This window comes from Sylvia atricapilla, chromosome 8, assembly GCF_009819655.1.
Source record: "Sylvia atricapilla isolate bSylAtr1 chromosome 8, bSylAtr1.pri, whole genome shotgun sequence".
NCBI classification, from domain to species: Eukaryota; Metazoa; Chordata; class Aves; order Passeriformes; family Sylviidae; genus Sylvia; species Sylvia atricapilla.
In genome coordinates, this window is record NC_089147.1 from 12327651 (window position 1) to 12346368 (window position 18718).

The window sequence follows — 18718 nt, forward strand, 5'->3', positions numbered from 1 at the left end:
AAGGGGAGATTGATGCCTTAGATTATTAAAACGGGGTAAGGCCACAATGTTTTGATTGGCAAAACCTTTCAACAGTTGGACATTAGTATTTCAGAAGAGCAAGCCATTCTGTTTGTGGGTGAGCCAGGAAAATAACAACTCACACAGTTTGGGGGAATGACCTCAAGGAAATCCCATCCTGTCTTGTAACTAGAGTTGCTGGATCAGTTAGCCAAGGAAATTACATAATATGCCTATTAATATTATAGAAAAAGAAAAGCAAGTTTACTTTTCTATGTTCAGCCTTGCTCTCTCTGTAGTTGTCCAAACATTTTGTTTTAAGTGTTCAGAATAAATGAGACAGCAGTGGATAATGTGCTGAGCATCTCCCTCTGAATGCTGTCTGAGACATCTCACTGATTTCCCACTGGTTGTTAGTGACAGGAACTGTATGGGCAGCACCAGCACTACTTGAATGTGTCCTTCTGTCTTTACCAATGTTTTTGCTGCAGATTTAGCTGATCCCAGAGCAAAAGACAAAGATATAACTGCACACACACTAACTCTAGAGTCTGTGGCTAGATTGTCCACTTTGTGGAAATCTCTAAATTACCTCAAGGATGTAGACCAGGACAAGATCAGTGCTTCACAGCAGTTGCATAAGGATCAGGACATGTCTGAACCAAAAGTGATCTTGCCCTGGTTCCTGTTTTGGGGAGTCCATGTACTCACAGCTGTGTCCCCCTGCTCAGTCTGCTCACATTCCTCAGCTCCAGCCCCACGCTCACCTCAGCCCATCCCTGCAGCCCTGGATTCCAGCAGATCTTTCCCCAGCAGATTGCCATGGAGGATGCAGAAGAAATGCAGGAGGAATAAAACTTTCTTGCTTTATCTCATGGTGTCTGGGGCAAATTCCCACTCTCTGCCAGTTTCTTGGTGGCTCCAACTGTTGTTCATTGTGAGGCACAGATGTTGTTAGCTCACTGGCTTCTGTCCCATCACCAGATACTTCAGCAGAAGAGAGCTCAGCCCATTATATGGAATTGGAATTCAGGCTGAGCACAGCATCACTTTTTTTACCACCTGACCATAGCTGGGACTGAACAGAAATGTGGGAACGCGGCACAAAATACTCTCCCTATGCACCAAGCCATGTGGTGTTCTGTTCACCCTTCAACCTCCTGGCTTGAAACCAAGATCCTCCTCTAAAAATTGGTTAGAAAAACTACTCCCTGCTTGTGTTCTGACAGACAAGATGGCGGGGCTCTCTGGCACAGGGCATGCTTCCACCCGCTTGCTGTTGTACTGTGGGTCATCTCAGGCACAGCTAAAGCTTCTGGAAAATGGTTTAAAGTATATTTTTCCAAATTTATTTATGCTGACAGATGTCAGTTGTTTGTCTTCTGAAACTGGTCTTTTCAAGAATAGGTATTATGTCCCTTTAAATAGCACAAATCACATGGGAACAGATTATTTTTGTCCCTAGCTGTCTATAATCTATCTTATTTCTTTTTATAGTGAAACTAAAATCTTCCCAGGGATTGTTCCTAATAATAATACTGAAAATAAAGCATCATGTAAGTCATCCAGTATTAGCAATGGCAATAGTACTACATTGCCCTTCTATAGACTTATCTCACTGTATACCTCGAGGTATGGCCCAAACATGAACCCTCTCAGCTAGACTGTGAAATACAGGTTTTATTTTAGAACTAGGGAAGCAAAAGTATGAAAGTGGTTTTGAAAGGTCACTAAGGATAGAACAGGAGCCAGGAGGTCTGGATTTTAGCCTCATGTTGTGACTCTTGGCATAATTTCTGCCGTTTGCTTTTCTGCAAACACCCCTAGCATGCCAGCAGTTTGACTTGCTGATATATAACTTCAGGATCTACAGGAGTGAGTCAGCGTCAATTTTTGCAAAATTCTATATTTGACGAAAATGTGCTAAAGAAACATTGATCTAGTTTGCTCTAAGTTACAGGGGAACTAGTCTTCAGGATGCCCTTGAGTTCTCTTCTTCAACCACTGGTCTCACAGTCCTATAGAAAACCACACAATCACTCCCTGCTCATCAGCATGTGAAGGGGGATCTTTACCTCAAGATCCATCTCACCCTGTTGTCTTCTTCCCCAAACTGTGGCGAATTGCCTGATCTGAAGTCCCTCCTCTGAGGAGAACAGCAGATACCTGTGCAGAAGTGACACAACAACCAGTCCACTCTTTCTTCATATGCCAGGACAGCACAGAGAGCAGGGTGGGCTGTAGCTGTGATGTGGAAGAGCAACCCACATTTGTGCCCAGCTGCCCCATGGCAGTTCTGGAAAGGATCATGTGAGCATGGAGTAAGGCAGAAGGGCTGATGGTTACCTGTGTCTCACTCTTCTTCCTCAGCCAAATCTCTGTCAGAATTGGGAGCACAGTCTGCTGTAGAAGATAAATTGCTTAGGAACCTAGTCTTTGTTTGAAACCAGTCTGTGTAGGGCTGCAGGCTTGGCTCACTGTGACACTTGGCTAGATTATTCCATCTGCAAGTCCTTGTCCAGAACCAGCCCTTGATGTCCCTTGGTGTCCTTTGCTGTCAGCTTCAGCTGCCTGCTCCTCTGTTTGTCCTTTGTGTCCCTTCCTGCAGTCCTTGCTGATGGCAGCTTGTGCTGGGGGTACCCCCAGCCCCTGTTTGTGCAAGGAGGTTCGGCTGGCGCTGTTCAAGCTCTCAGGCAGATGTGTACTTTGGAGCTTGGGAAGAGCTTTCCTTCCCAAGGAGGTGGAAGAGGGATGTGCCAACAGTGCATTGCTCTTCCCCTGGCTTTGTTGTCTCCCTGCCTGTCCTGTGTTTCCCATCCCTTCCTCTTGTGTGAGTTGTCCTGTGGGATAACATGGGCACAGACCTTTAACTGCCAGTCCTCCCTCCCAGGAGTCACTAAGACATTCTCTTGCCATGTACTACATTTACCCACACCATGTGACCCTTGCTTCAACATATCTTTTCCTCCCACAGGACCCTTTACTACTCTGTGTCTTCTCACTAATTCTGTGGTCACCAAATGTGTGGCCTTCCTAGCAGCTGGCACCCTGCAGCATTCCAACCAGAGCCCCCCTGCTCTGTCCTCTGTGGCCACTGGTGCTGCAGACAGACCTTGTCCTAAGCAAAGCTGTCCCTGAGTGTGCCCGTGCCAGTGGGTGAGAGAATGCGCCCTTGCATGTGGCTTTTGTTCTCAGTGCACAGCCCACCTCCCAGAGCAGCAGATAAACACAAACAGCCTTTTTCTGCAGTTTGATGAGCAAAGCAGAGCAGTGCTTCTGAGCTGGTCCTTTAACAGCGAGGGCATCATCACGTCCTGAGCCTTATGTGAGTAAATCTGTCATCAAGTTTTAGTCTTTATTTTGTATAACTTTACGTAGCAGCTCGTCTTAAACTTGTAAAAACATTTTGTGGGAAATTATGCGTGGGAAGTGGGCAACTCCTTCCATGTACTGCCAGCTAATCCGTAATGCTCTCCTTTATCATAACAAATGAGGCAGGTTTCTCAAAAGCAGTATCTTGTGCTGTTCTTTTATCTCTATCCTTTTTTTAAGTCTGGGGATGGGGTTCTGCCCTGGATGAGGGCACAAAACATGGAGCCAGGACTCCTGGTTTCTGTCTTGAGCACTGCATGCTCATGACTATGCTAAATCCTGCTTGTGAACTGGAAGGGGCTGTAGGTTTTCAAAATACTGTGTTTAGCCATAGATGTTATTAAAGAGGTAAAAAACCCAGTGCCATAAAATTCCCAAGAAGACAGGAAACTGGAACTCTTTCATCTGTTCTTAAGTTTGGTAAATAGAGAAACTACTACATCCCACTGGTTCCTTGCTCTCCCACTATCCCAAAGTCATTTGTACTCAAAGCTCAAGGTTTTTGCAGTTTCTTGGATAAAAATGTTTTGTATGCCGTGGGATCTGTCATCATTTCACACATCTTCTGTTCTGCTGAGCCATTACCCCCTTCCTCCAAACTGGTAGGTGGCACAGGAGGTATCACATCACCCCTTTGGAGGAAACTTTGTACAAAAGTATCTTGGAATTTGGCAAAGCGCAGCTCTTTTTCTACAGCAGGATTCATCTCCCCTTCAGTGGAAATTAAGTGTCTAAATCTTTTTGTCTTTCCCTCTTTGTCAGTTTTACAGTGTGCTCTGGGGTGAAGTTTTGTCGTGCTACATTTATTTCTCCTCGCCAAGACCTTCTTTATGGGTTTGATTTAAACAAAGTCCAATCAGATGCAGTGAAAGGCCGTCATGTTCCAGTGCAGGGGATGGGCTTTGGGGGCTGTTTATCTTTTTTCCAAGGATAACAGCACATTTGTGTTTGTGTTGTGTGTATGTCTTGGACTTACACAAAAACTTCAAGATCTGATTCTGGTGGGTCATGTTGGCAGGTATCCAAACCCATAAATCTGGTCACTGTGCTTTTCCAAATGTTTATTGTGCTGTTTAAGCTTTTATGGGCTCTTGTGTGTATTACATATGGTCTGAATAAATGTAATGCAGTATTACTGTGCCTAGCTGAGAGGCAGAAGAGCCTCAAAAGGGATCATTAGAGCTGGGGCAGCCATTGCCAGCATTTGGAGATGAGTTTCTTGGTTGAGCTTTGCAGGTTGCAAGAACCTTCAGCCCTGTTCTGTTGGTTTCTCAATGCCACTTGATCTAAGGTTGCAGAGGTGGAAATAAGAGAGTTGCAATTTCTTGGATTCAATACAGGATTCTTGTAGCAATTCTCCCCTTTCTGAAACACTAATAAAAAGGATTGAACTTATTTTGTATTTCCTCTGTGCTGCTGCTGCCACCTGTGGCAAGGTCTGCGCTGATTGCCAATGGGACTCAGGACAAGACTTTAAGGAATCAGTGGATACATAGCAGGGCAGAAGTCACCTGGGTCGCTGTAAGTGAGCAATCACCTGCAGACTCAGTGTCTAAGAGTCAAGACTGCATTGCTCCTTCAGATGGATGGCAAAGAGGATCCATTCTCTGTTCCTCCAAGCTACAGCTCCTCTGTGATTCTGGAGATCACACATGAGACTGCCAGATTGAGCCAGCCAGACCCCAGGTGGTGGGAACAGGGACAGGTCTTGTGTTTGAGGGACAGCAGTATGAAAGTGGTACCTGGCCAGGCCACCTCTGGTGCCATAATCCCAGCAGCTCACATGTAGTGTACCATGGCCCTATTGTCCTGTTGCTTCACATCCTTACTGTCTTCCATCCCGACTGGGTTGAGAGAAGAAATTGCAGACTAAAAACTGGCAAACTGTAGCCAGCCCTAACAGCTGTAAAGCAGCCAAGCCAAGACCTTTGAACAAAGAACAGTCTCTGGTTCAGCTCTGAGCTTCCCTCCACTGGGCCATCCACCTCCTGCTCCAGGCAGTCCTTCCAGTCCTTCATTACTTCACTCTACCTCTAGCCCCACTAACCCAAGAAAAATAGGGGCTCACAGCTAAACTTGCTGCCAACACTGTCCTTCTTCAGTTTGGGCTTTCCACCTCCCCACAGGTTGCCAGCAAAGTCCAGCACCTGGGGAAGATCCTGCAACAAACTCTTGGTTCTTGCTGCAAGGGCAGACGTGGTGTTTGGCACAGTGAGCAACCTCGTGGGGATTGTGTAATGTCACTGGGCAGACACCGTGTGTGATAATGATGTTGATAGCAGCTGAGTTACCCTGGGGATACATCAGTGCCTCGGTATTTTATGGAGGTATGAGGTGGGGCACTTTATTACTCAGCTTTGCACCACTGTGCATCCTGCTTCTGCTGCTGCACTTGGTGGGTTCTACTGCTTTGACCTGGAGGAAGGCTTTGAACCTGCCTGTGTAGAACTCACAGAAACAGAGGCATTGCTGACTTGACAGCTGAGAAACATTCTCCGTCCTCTCATTCAACCCAGTGATGCATATGAGAAAGGATAGAAATGTTAATTTGTTGCTCTTCTGCATTGAGAGAAGAGGAGGGAGCATCAGGGGATGCAGAGCATCCACTTTGTGGGGAGATATGCTTGCAGAGGAGCTCTCAAAGTGCAGAGAAGTTATTTTTGCCAGCAGAGTCCTGTGTCAAGCACAGGCAGCTCTGCGACTCCCACCTCATCCTCTCTGTTGCTGGATGTTGAATCAGCTGTTTGTACTGCCCAGCACAGTGCCAGGGACAAACTCTGGCAGAAGGGTGGGGAAATGGAATGGAATAAATAAAGGATTTATAATGGGGATAGCTTGTTTGTCCACTAACATCGTGCTGCAGGCTAGTGCTTAGAAGGGAACCAAACCCCCGGAGCTGCTCTTAGGCTTTCCTATCTGTAAGCACTTTGCTGCAGGGTCGTGCCACAGGCATTGGGGGCTGACTAAGGAGAGGGTGGCAGAGGCAGCCTGCTCCTGTGTCCCTCCTTCCTCTGCACATTCCAAAGCTGCGACCTCCTCAACCTGCAGAGAGAGGGGAGGGAGGTGGGAAGTGGGGTGACAGGAGCAAACTTCCTGCAGTGGAGCTGAGCTGAGGGACAGTTCTTATCACAAGAGAACAGCCCTGCTGGGGGCAGCTGGAGAGGAGCCCATCCCACCTTCCTGAGCCCCCCACCCTGCTCACCCTGCAGCTCACCCCCAGCACAGGATCCTCCCTGACCCCAGCACACGGCCCTGCCAGCCCTGCCCGCAGATACCTGTGTGTCCCAGAAAGACAAGGGCTCACAGCTTGGCACTGCTGAGGGAAATGCCATCCAAGCCACGTCAGAGAGAGAGGCAGGTTAGCACCAGGCAGCCTGGGAGCACAGTTGCATTCGAGCAGCTCCTACTGCTGCAGGTACTGTGTGGGGAAAGCTGATCCTTGCCCACTAGTGAGCTGCCAGGCTATGTGTGCCACAGACAGCAGCTTTGTCTCCTGCCTGGCCTCTGGCCACTGCACACTGGCCGGGTTTTGGCTCATGGCAGCTTTTTGGGCTGGACCCTGATCTCCTCCACAAACCAGAGGCTGACATGTAGGGCTGATCCTACTCAGATTTTGTCTCAACCCAGTTCAGTCCTCATTCATGTCTCCACTGTGAGGTGGAAGGAGATGGGAGAGAAAGCCCAGCACGTGTCCCTTCGCCCCCTCTGCCTGAGGGACATGTTACACAGGAGCTGGAAAGAGAATTGTGCTGGGCTGGAAGTTTCTAGTGAAAGCAGAGCAGTTCCTTCATTGCAGAGTCCTGTGTCGCTGATCTAGGGATGGATTCCCAAAAGCCTCCTTAGCTCTAAAAGCAGGGCAGAGTGCCACAGGTAAAGCACGTAGGAGCAACCTCAGTGTGAGACTGGCAACACCTGGGACACCTGAGCTAGTGAGTGGTGTTGCTGCCTGCATGTCACTGCTCCCCAAGCCTAGGGAGCTGTGGATTGTCCTCTGAACATTGCTGGCTGAAAATGGCTCATGAATCCACGGTCTGTAACATTTATTCAACTAACACTGTTTGAAGGTAAATGCTGTGATTCCTAACGGGACTCACCGGCTGCTCTTGCGCTCCCCCTCGATGAGCACTTGTCTCTTTTATTGCCTTTTTTTATTGTGCCCTCAATCCAGCAGTTGTTCCTGACGTCAGTGGTGAGTCACTCATTTGGTCTCCCAGCAGATCCAGCAGTGTAGGGCCACACATGGGCACAGCTCATCAGCCTGAGGTGTGGATGGGCCAACGTGTTCCTCAGGAGCACGGTGGGGAGAGGACTGATCTTGTGACTGCCACTGCAGGGAGCACTTGCGAGGAGAGGAGCATGAAGATTAAGTCAGTAAAGGCTGTATTCGTGGAGACCAGGTGTCAGGGAATGAATTGGACCCTTTATGTCAGCAGGAGGACTCACCAGTAGGGAGGGAACAGCTTCCTATCCCAGGCTTGCACAAGGCTCTTCCAGTGTCAGGCTGTCAAATCAGTCTCTGATTTGAGCCTGTCCTTCATTCTTGCAGACTACAATGAGGATGCTGTGAAATTGGGTTGGTGTCCAGTGTCTCCCTCCCACTGCCGGCATCTGTTTTACAAAGAGCTTCACCTGAAAGAGGCCACTTCAGTCTGACATCCCTCACCAGCAATAGCTGGTACAACAAACAGCTCCCAGCAGGGCAGGCAGGATTTCACCTGCCCCATGTCTTTCCCTTCCCAGAAAGCCAGGAGAGGGACTTCCTCAGCTAGAGGGCAGCCAGGGACATTAAAAGACACATCCATCCCCTGTCCACAAAATGCTCTGTGTTCAACATTGCCCCAGAGGGCAGGGATTTTTGGCAGGTTTTCACCCAAAACTTAGCCAGAAGTCCATTATGTGTCAAGAGCTGTTCAATGCAGGAAATAGTATTTTGCTCTTATGTGTATGTATATGTAGATGTCTACAGTCCTTCTGCCATATAGCCATGGTTCACTATCCCTATGTCTGATGATAATGTAAAATTTTTGAGGTTTGCACATGGTGTTTTTTGCAGAATTCTCCAACCCTCTTGCAAAGCCATGCTTGTTGCACAGCCTGTAGCATCCAGCATAAACAGTGTCACTTGATGACAAGCGTTGGATATGGGAAAGTCCTGAGTTACAGGCTCTGCAGGCAGCTACTGCCACATCGTGGGGAGATGGTGCTTTACATGCATTTATTGTGCGGCAAAAAACACTAGCTGGGCTAGGAAAAAAGGCATTTAGTTTTTGCATGGATTTTGGATGTGGTGGTGTGTGTGTTCTGCTCTCTCCAGGGATAGGCTCTGCCTCACCCCCTTGCCATGCTCACCTGGTGAAGCTGACTTTCTCTTGACTCTTTGTCCTGGAGAGCAGAAGATCCTCTAGAGAGCAGTGGGAAAGCTGTGATATATTGCTATGAACAGATATGAAATAGCTTTTCCACCTGGCTTCTTATTAGGTGTTATAGTCCTATCTTTTTCCATCAGTCATATGATAGTAATTATTTGGTATTTAATACCATTACATCTAAGACTTGATGAGAGAATGGGAAAGAAGCAGACTTGCAGTCTTGGACATCAGTACTAACAACTCCAGAGCCACACCTGGACCAGATATTTGTAAGCATATGGAAGAGATTGAAGATTAGCTAATTGTCTCCTTAATACTTGGTACTAGGCTGAATCATCTCTGCAGGCCTGGGAAGCTGTGCAGATCACCAGGCACTCCTTGCTCCTGTTCCACTAAGCTAAAGAGCCAACTTGGAAAGGGAGACCTTTCTCATCCCCAGCTTTGGCTGTGCCAGGGCTCTCGGTGCGGCCTCACTGTGGAAGGTGTCACTGGCTTGCTCATGTTTTTGGCTGTGAAAGTCAGTGACAGCTCTTCTGGCCAGATCTCCTGTGTGATCCTGTTAGGGGGAGTTGTCAGCACCTAATCTGGGGGGTTGCTCTCATCTAAATAGTATTGCCAGGGCCTTGCATGTGCAGCCTGACACACTGTACATTAATCCAGGTTTTTGCTTCCTTGACCCAGGAGGGATTAAACCCCACCCCACATCTGCTGCAGCTCCCTTGGACTGCTGCCTCATCACACTGATGCTCCTTAGCAAAGCTCAGAGCAGGTCTTTGCCTCCACAGCTTCCCAGGCACAGCTCTTCCCTAGATGGCAGGGACTGCCTCTGTGTGTCCTGTATTTCCTATCCATCCCTCCATCCATCCATCCATCCATCCCTCCATCCCTCCTTCCCTCTTTCCCTCTCCAGCACACTGGTACCTGCAGATTACATACAGTCCTTATGGGGCTGAACTATTCCCTGCCAGGCCCTGCTCCTGCCTTGCAGTAAGGCTGTTATCCATGTTGCTTCATTTAACCTGAAGCAGGGAGCAGATTGGAACACAAAGCTTTTGAAAAATGATGGAACAAGGGCAAATTTCCAATCAAAGCTCTCGAAATGCTGCTCTGAAGGACAATTATTCTTCATTTGTGGGTGAAATGGAAGACTGTGCAAGGGCAGGAGCTGTGCAGAATGAAGATTTAAACAGTGGAGTAAAGGAAAGAATGACTACTACTGAGGGAGGGGGAGAGGGGCCTGGGACCTCACTAACCTGATTTAGTCAAGTGACTTCTGATGTTTTACCATTGCAAGCAACAATCTAACCCAGAGCTGGGCAATTTGCAAGCCACAGAGTTATGACCTGTTTGTAAAATGGTCTTAAGAGGAAAATATATTTGTAATTATGAACTGAAGAACCTGAGCAACAGTGCTCTGAGTTTTGGAGATGTGTCCAGCTGCTGTTGGGGACAGTTGGGGTCTCTGTCCCTCCTGTGTCCTCTCACCAGGCAGAAGCACCCAGAGCAGTTCCCAAATGAGCTCCTGTGGGCAGCAGCTTACTTTGGCCACAGGATGTATCCTCACAGGTGAGGCTGCACCTGAGCAAAGTGCCTCCTTACCCTGCACAGTGTCTTAGCAAGGGAGGGAAAAGCTGGGAACACCCCCCAGCAGTGGAGATGCTGGCCCAGCCTGCACAGCTATGTGCTGACAAGGCTCTGATTTGAGCCAGCTACCTGTGGTCCCCCAGGCGTGGGAAGAGAAATTTCCTCAAAGCTTCTGAGAAGAGGCACCAGTCTCAGTCCACTGACTTGAATTTATGAAATTTGTGCTAACTGGTGTGTCCTCACAAGTGCCGAGCATTCCTTGCTGTGGCAGTGTCAGCTTCAAATGGGATGTCCCTGGGCTAATTGTTGCTGGATTTGGACAAGTGAAGTTTTTTATTTTCTGGGAAACTGATTGGTTTTGTGCCCATGGTGTTTGCAGAGCGCTGACAACCCCCACCTTACTTCTCAATACTGCCTGTCTGCTTAAGCTGGTGTTCCTTGGAGATGTGATTTTCCCCTTTCAAGGCTTTTGATGTCTTTTCCCATGTTAGAAAATTCAGGAAGGCAGCATGTGAAGCTGGCTGGGGCCAGTGAGTGTTGCTGGGGGCGGCAGCTTTGATCCTCGGTGGGAGCTCTGCCATAAACTTGATCATGCATTTTTCATCCCTTGCTCAGTGTGTGCGTGTGTGTGCAGGGGGTGCAGGCACTAATCCTGAAGCTGCACTCAGCACTGGGGTAAGACTCACTTGCAGTTCATCACTGATGCAAATCCTTCCCATCCCCAGGGCAACTCCACCACAAGTTATCCTACGCGAAATTTGACCCTGACATCTAATAGCTAGGGAGCTGCTCCTGTCTTTAATCTCTCTGACAGTGCCTAGTCAGTGCTTTTTGAAGAATTTTTCTGGTCTTTTCTATCACTTAAGCATTAGTTTTCTTTATCTGGAGTTTTGTACTGCTATCTGACCCATTTACTTGGAAGCCTCCAAGGAGAGCTTGAGTTGAAAGAGAGCTGGGTTTGTGATCCAAGTATGAGTCTTTCACTGTTAATTGTATTAGCATTCATAATTGCATGCACATTTTTAAACTGTCAGGATTGCCACATCCTTTAAAACATGGATGGGACATCAAAAGGGCTATGACTGCTTGGAGATTAGCAAGAAATTGAATTGTCTGATACCTCAAAAACTATGATGTGAGCTGTTTTGTTCTCATTATATTAAAAGTGACATAGGAAAAATAAGTCAGAAATTAGGCTTTTAAAGCCCATTAGCTGTCACAATGTAATTAGCAGGAACAGGCTGATGCAGGTTTGAGGTGTCCTGTGCCTGCCATTTCTGTTGGATGGGCAGGGTCTGTGCCTAGTGGGAGCCTTGTTGGATGGGGCTGTGTGTGACAGGACTCATGGGATGAATGGGAGGAGAGGGTTGAGAAGTCCTGAGTTCACATTCTCTCTTTGCTGCAGATTTGCTTTCAGGGAACTGCTTGATCTCCCTGTCCATGGCTTAGGCTGTATGTTAGCTCTGAAGGCAACCCCCAGCAGAGGTCACTTGTGGCTGATGGGTAACACAGTGATTCTGTGCTCTCTCATTTTGATTTCCTGAGTCCTGCTGGCAACAGGGTAGTGTCACCAAGCCTGTCCTTTGGAAATACATATTTTACAGACGTGAAATACATGAGCATACATTTGTGCATGTGCTATCCCAGATCCTTGCCAGCTGCATGTATCTGTATACATTTGTATTTTCAGGTATCAGCAGTTTTGCCATGTCATCATCAAGCATATTGAGGCAAATACATTTCACCTGAAGACCTTTAGGAAGGCAGATGGCTTTTGCCGTTATGGAGCCCTGCTTGTTCAGGGATATTGGAAAAGGTTGTAAGGGCAAGGGAGATGAAGGTGTTGTTGCCAGTAACAGAAATACAATACACAACAGAATAACAGGTTCCCAGACTGTTTCCCACCCACTGAACCCAACGTGCCTTTTTGCACACTTTGTGCATGGCGGAGGTGACGGCAGTGACTTCTCAGTCCCAACGGAGAAGAGTTTCTCCACAGCCCTGTGCCAGGTACAGCCCAGCACCTCTCACACTGGCGCGGTGGCTTTTATCAGAGCAAATCCTGACGGAGCTGCAGGGCTGTTGCCGGCGTGCGGGAAGGAATCGATGTCGCTTGGCCTCGGCGCTGGGCGCGGCCGGCAGATGGAGCGCGGCTCCTCCGCTGCGCTTCGCCGCGCACGCCGCCGGCCGGGAGCGGGGCAGCGCGATAACGGATTGCTTATCGTGGAAACACGCCACTCGGAGCTGAGTTACAAGCAGCTTTGCGGAGCTCCTGATCGGCCCGTGTTTTTGTTTTTAGTGCGTTACTCATCTTGATGCGTCGTTGGTACATGTCTAAGCGGGGCTGTAAAAGGCACTCGAGGGGACACGGTGGGGCCAAAGCACGGGGGATAGAAAGCAGCTGTCAGGCAGCATTTCTTCCAGGGGTTTGAGGAGTACCAGCAGGCTGTGTCAGCCCGGCAGTGACCGCTTCTCAGTGCCTGGCTTTACAGTCAGACTGTTCTGTAGTTCCTTCAAGGCCCTGTGGTTTAGCGGCTGCACAGATGGCTGCAGTGCGTTTAGAGCAAAGTGATATAACACTAGTTCCTTCCATCCTCTGCTGCCTCACCCTGAGAAATTAGCAGCCTCTTCTGGGAGCCACTAGTCAATATGCCAGATCCAAACACCTCCGGACTTTCAGCAAAGTTTGAAACCAGTTCAGGAGCTGAATTTCAAGTCCACTTTTCCTGTGCCAAAATCCGCAGGGCTGAATACCTGGGAACTATGGAGGTGGGTTAAGTCATGGACCAAATACACTCTGAGCTTTTCATTGTCTACTTCCAATGCATCAGGTCTCCCAAAATAATATGTCTAGCATGGTTAATACCACAATCACTACTGTAATCACCACTGAAACCTGCATAGGTTAGAAATCCATATGTGGTTCTGTGTCTGGGTGAATTTGGCAGACAAAAAGCAGTCCCCAAAAGGCAATTTCTTCCTATCAAATCATCTGCCAATTTTAACAGTTTTGATTTATGCTTTTTAAGGTTACTGAGCTCTTTGCTGAAAGAGTTGAAGGCCATCTGTACTGATGCTGTTACTGAATGAGCCTCCTCAGGATCAAGGCTGGCTTCCAGATGACAGAATAGCTGGGAGCTTGTATCTCTTACACATAAGGCTTCTCTGCCTGTTTTGTTGGTCCCCTGCACCTCCTTAGCTAAAATAAGTGCTTCCTATTACAGAAGAATATATATGAATATACATCAGACAGGTTTTGTTCATTGTAGTTTTAAGGGAGGTAGAGGTGTTACACTTCTACCTGCTCCTTTACCAACCAAGGGTAGAGAAGAAATGTGCTTTGAGGGTATGTAGCCCTCCTGGTTTCTCTAATGAAACTTTGTTTGGGGATTGGTTTTTCTGTCTTTTTTCATATGCCCCTTAAAAGAGAAATTAATTAGGCCAGTTGGAAGCATAGGAGGGCCATTTTGCATGGGGAAAAACAGAGCAGGTGAGCAGTTGTTGGAATTATTTGGAAAGTAGACAAGAGCATGGAATAAGAGACCGACAAGAGGGTAGTTAATTTAGTTAGAAAGACTGGCTGAGCATAGCAGTCTGGAAAATAGATCATCTTTTTGAAAGGCACAATGAAGAAAAATAATGGCTCCAGATTCATCTCTTGTGTAAATCTTTTGAAGTTGGTGACTTACACCAGAATGATTTAGCCCCATTAATTTTAATGGGTCACTGCAGTGTCCCGAGAGTTGTTTTTTGCTGTGCTCTGTTCTGAGGCAGAGATAAAGCAGAGCCTTGGTGTCTAGGCTTCAACCCAAGCTTGGTGTCCCCATGGGGCCGGCCTGGGCCCCTCCACATTGTGGCTGACTCCAGTTGGAGAGGGAAAAGGATGCAGGAGATGATGATGTGTCTGAGCCCTTGTCCCGTGACAGCTGGGTGCTGCCAGGACTTTGTTGTGAGCCATAACGTGCCTGGAAAATGATATCTGGTCTGAAAAGCAAGGGTAGGCAGGCTAAGAGGGCTCACTGGAGTCAGCACCAACCCTCTCCCTGCTTTGGGTCTGCTGATCCAAGTGATAACAATTAACACATTAACCAGAGACAAGGAGCTGTGGAGCAGTGTGGCAAAGAAAGGACCCTGAAACTGAGCATAAATGGGCACCAGATGAGTCCTGTTGGGACTCAGTGGGCAGAGAGCAAAGGTCAGTGCCCTTGACAGGACAGGGACTCAGAGATACGGCTGGGGACAGGGATAAAGCACATTTACCACTTACCATTCAAAGCAAGCTGGTCGTAGCAGGAGTTGGCCACATGTAGTTAAAAAGCCCGTGTATCACAGCAGGGGAAATTTAATCTAGTGCCAGGAGGGGGGGGTGCATCTTTGTCACCAGCTGTCAAGCAGCTGAAAATGTGGTGGCAGACACAGCTGTAGCACTTGGGCAGAGACAGTGATCAAGCCCCAGTCTCCTCAGGCAGCAGCATGTCATGAGCTGTGCTCGGCCCCTGCTCCTTGGGGACCTCAGGGCCCGCCTTGTGCCTCAGCTCTGTTTTCTGCATGCCTCTCCTCATGGGCCTTGCTCCTAGGGCCTGACTCGCTGTCCTTCACTTTACAAATGATTCGAGTTGTTCTGAAGTATTGACCAGACAACAGGAAATGAGCCAGGAGGAACAGATGGACCAAAATGGAATAAAGCAATAAATCTGAATGCAAATGTTCTGTGTGATACAGAGGAGGAGGAAGCCGCCTTTGGTGAACTTTGGGTGTGAAGTCATCCCTTAGCAGCCTGTGTTTGTCAAGGCATCAGCTGCTCTTCAGCATCATGCAGAAGGAAGTGAAGATGAGCATCACTGTGTCTCTGGGCATTTATCTTTTGACAGACTTAACATGACTGCACAATGAATTCAGGGGGAGAGTCCAGACATGGGCCCCAGGAGGAAAGGATGTAATACATGCTGAAATAAAAGTTTCTCAGTAAACTTTGTTGCTTAACTTCTTCTAATACTGCTATTTAATCTCATTGGTCTGTAGTCTTCTCCCAGTCACATACTGTAAGGCAAACTCTGCTAAATGACTCCATAGCTAGAGCAGATCAGAAAATCCATCTGGATTGCCAAGCTGATCTGTAAAATGCTTTCTAGAACTTGTATCAGCAACTGTGTAGGCAGTAGGGCCAGGCCAGTGATCCTGTGCTGGGCTCTGGTGAAACTGCACCTCAGGTGTTAAGTCCAGTTTTGGGCCTCTTAGTACAAGAAGGACACTGAGGTGCTGAGTTGAATCCAGGGAAGGATAATGAAGCTGTTTAAAAGACAGGTAGATATGATGCTTGTGGACATGGTTTACTGATGCCTTGGCATGCTTGGCTAACAATTGGACTTGATGATCTTAAGGGTCTTTTCCAACCTAAATGATTCTGTGATTCTGTGAATATCAAAAGTTGTTCTTGCAAGCGTGTGAGCTTCGGAAGGACCATGTGTGCTGTTACCCAGCATATCACAGTGTATTATTTAAATGTGAATGCACACAGTATATCTGTCTTTCTATGTTTTGGTGAGAGGAGTTTCAGATGCAGAGAGTGAAACTCAATTTGCCTAAGCCCAAGATATGGTTGCAATTCACCCCAAGGGCTGGAACAAGTGCTGCTGCTGCTCTGTAGTACCTGAGGAGGAGGAGGAATTTCAACCATGCCCATCCACAGATGGGTGGTAGAGTCCCAGCAGAGCCTCATTTCTGTGTCAGGTTATTTTAAGTAACAACAGCAATTCCCTTCACACACAGGGCTGCCTGCATGGTCCTTGTGCAGCCTCTTCAAGGGTAGCACAGGCTAGCACCATGAGGGAGTCTGAGTGACACAGGATTCTCTGAGAAATTAACCCTTTTCCTTAGCAAAGGAAATGATTGAAAAGTGCAGGTGCTGCTGAAATCCTGCCTGCATGTCCTGATCCATGGAGCAGCATCACCAGCCCAAGTTTGCATTGCAGTGACTCAGTACAGTTTGCCACCACACACACCTCTGAGCTCCTGCAATTGCACCCTCAAAGCACAAGCTGTCTTATTTCCCCAGAATATGTAGCAAAAAAATTTAAGTAACGGGGAACTCTGAAAATTTTGCAACTTGTATTAAATGAAGGAATATAAGAGAAGTATTTGTTACTGCTCAACATTAAATGTGAACAGATCTCAGCAGGTGTGAAAGGACGTGATACAGGTTTGGAGACCCTGGAGCAAGCCAAGGGAAGGCCTGTGAGAAGAAAAATGCAACATGATGATAAAATGCAAGTTTTTCTGTGATTGTGTTTAAGTGCAGGATCAGGGGCCATCCAGCTGTCTGTTGGCTGTTTTCAGCCAAAAGATGACAGAAGGCAATGGATCATGTCATCCTGCCCTTCTTAAATTGACAAATCTCCTCCACAGTTGCTTAAGTATCAGTTTTTCTAAGGTTTTTCTTTGTCAGCTGTTTGGCAAATCCTGATGTGGACTGAATATATTCTCTCTCACTGCTCTCGCATATAGAGGAAAAAGCTCAGGCGGTTGAGGTGTCCCTGGTTGGAAGGTGGGACAGCCTGGATGTATTCAGAGGTTTGAAAGTGTCAGTAGAAAAACCCTCAGGGTGAGGACAGCTTTTGGGACAATAGTATCAATATATGGCATGGGGGGATGAAAGCCCAGGAGAAACTCAAACAGAGCTGTCTTTGAAATGCTGGATCCTGCAGGTATAATGTGGTGGTTCTATCTGACCTGTGAATATCTCTGATAAGGCATCAGGTAATTAGTCTTGTGCTTGTTATTGTAACATTTGCTGGAATGAAACACTAGCATTTTTAAATCACTGCTATCAAAGCATATCATAGATTGTAAGCAGTTTCTTTGAGTATATCCCTGTGCCAAATAATTCAATGCTCATATCTTCCAAATTAGGCATGGCATTACCACTGAAGAGCTGTGACCGAGCATAAAATAGTTATTTTTTAGAGAAGCTGAGCTATATAAAAAAAGTATGTTTCCTAAAAAAAAAAAAGGAATAGAAAAGAACCCTTACCTCTTAAAACAATTCTGCTCCTAGCCTCTGATAATAAGTATGTTCAACTCCTCAAGTGCTAAAAGTCTGCTTTCTGCAAAGTGGAATTTTAAAGTCTGTTGCTCAAAACACACACACACACACTGTGCCGATATACTATGGAGTTACTCCCACCCACAACCTTGATTTTTGTGCTTCTAAGAGCTGTGAGACACTTTTAAGAGGAGCAATGTATTTTTAAACTCACACTATGGTGTAGCATGAAGGTCAGCATGACTGACTCTTTGAGGGATGAAGAAGTTAAACCCCAGCCTCCACTCTTTGTAACTTTCAGCCATGAGTTCTTTGCTCAAATTTCTTCTTGTGAAATGCTGTGGCATCTTATCCCTACTTTAGAGGAGTGAGATCCACTGAATCTCCTGGGTGCTCAGCTGTGAGGATGACATGGCCATGGTTGCATTAGCAACTGGATGCTCTTGAGTTCTTTCACGTAGGATCTGTTCCCAGCCTTGACTGCAGTTTTCCTTCTGAAATGTTCCTGACTTTAAGTATTGAATAAAACTATAAAACCGCACCTGGAGACACACTTGGAGCTCTGTTGTCATCGTTGCAGTTGTTTTTCAAGTCCTCTTTGAGAGATGGACTTTCTTTGGAGCTGGTGGTGAGTCACAGTCACAGTCATGGTGTGCATGGTGTGTCTCCTCTGCCTGTGTCCTCTGCCCTGTGCTCCAGAGGTTGGCTCCTCTCACAGCCTCCTTGCCCACCCTTTAGAGACCCTCAAGGCAGGCAAAGGAGGGACAAGGGGCAGGGTGTTATGTTTGCATTTTGGACTGTTTCACTGCTGATTAGAGCAGTTCAAGGACCTGTTGGACATGATATGACCTTCAGGCTCTGGGATAGTGGAGACAGAGAGGTGGGCAAAAAGACTCTTCCTTCTCATCACCACCCCAGATTTGCTTTAGTGCATGGAGGGCTCTAAGATTTTCTCAAGACTGTTTAAAAAGTGTTTCTTCTTGTGTAAAACCAGAGCACTTTTCCCTTCTCTGTATCTTTACTGAGAAAAGGGTCTTGGTAGTGTTACCACAATAAATAAATTAAACAACTTACTCCCTACAACAAAACCTTGAATTTTTTAGTGTAAAATGAAAATACATAAACAACCAGCAGAAGGGATGTGCCTGGCCTCTAATCTGCATGCACTTCCCTCTTTCAGACCCTTGCTTCCTTCTGTACAATGATTTAGAAGGAAAAGCTTTTATCTAATCAAGAGGTAAGTCTCTGCAGAGCTCCCCAGGCACTGCTAATGGATGAGATGCACAGCAGAGCTTGAAGGCTTGAAGCTGAATTTTTGTTGGTGCACAAGCTGTTACTGAGTAGGTCAGAG

General features: G+C 47.1%; 1 protein-coding gene across 4 annotated transcripts in view; it reads left to right on the forward strand.

The window, feature by feature from the left end:
* The window catches only part of SH3PXD2A (SH3 and PX domains 2A), a 247959-nt gene that overhangs the window by 121574 nt on the left and 107667 nt on the right, over nt 1-18718 (forward strand). Inside the window, exon 1 of one of the 4 annotated variants that reach the window (XM_066323647.1) lies at nt 3256-3325. The exons of the other annotated variants lie outside the window; for them this stretch is intronic. Coding sequence (XP_066179744.1) covers nt 3324-3325 — 2 coding nt within the window. The 5' untranslated portion in view covers nt 3256-3323. Of the gene's footprint in view, nt 1-3255; nt 3326-18718 lie in introns of those variants that run through there. 4 annotated transcript variants of the gene reach the window in all.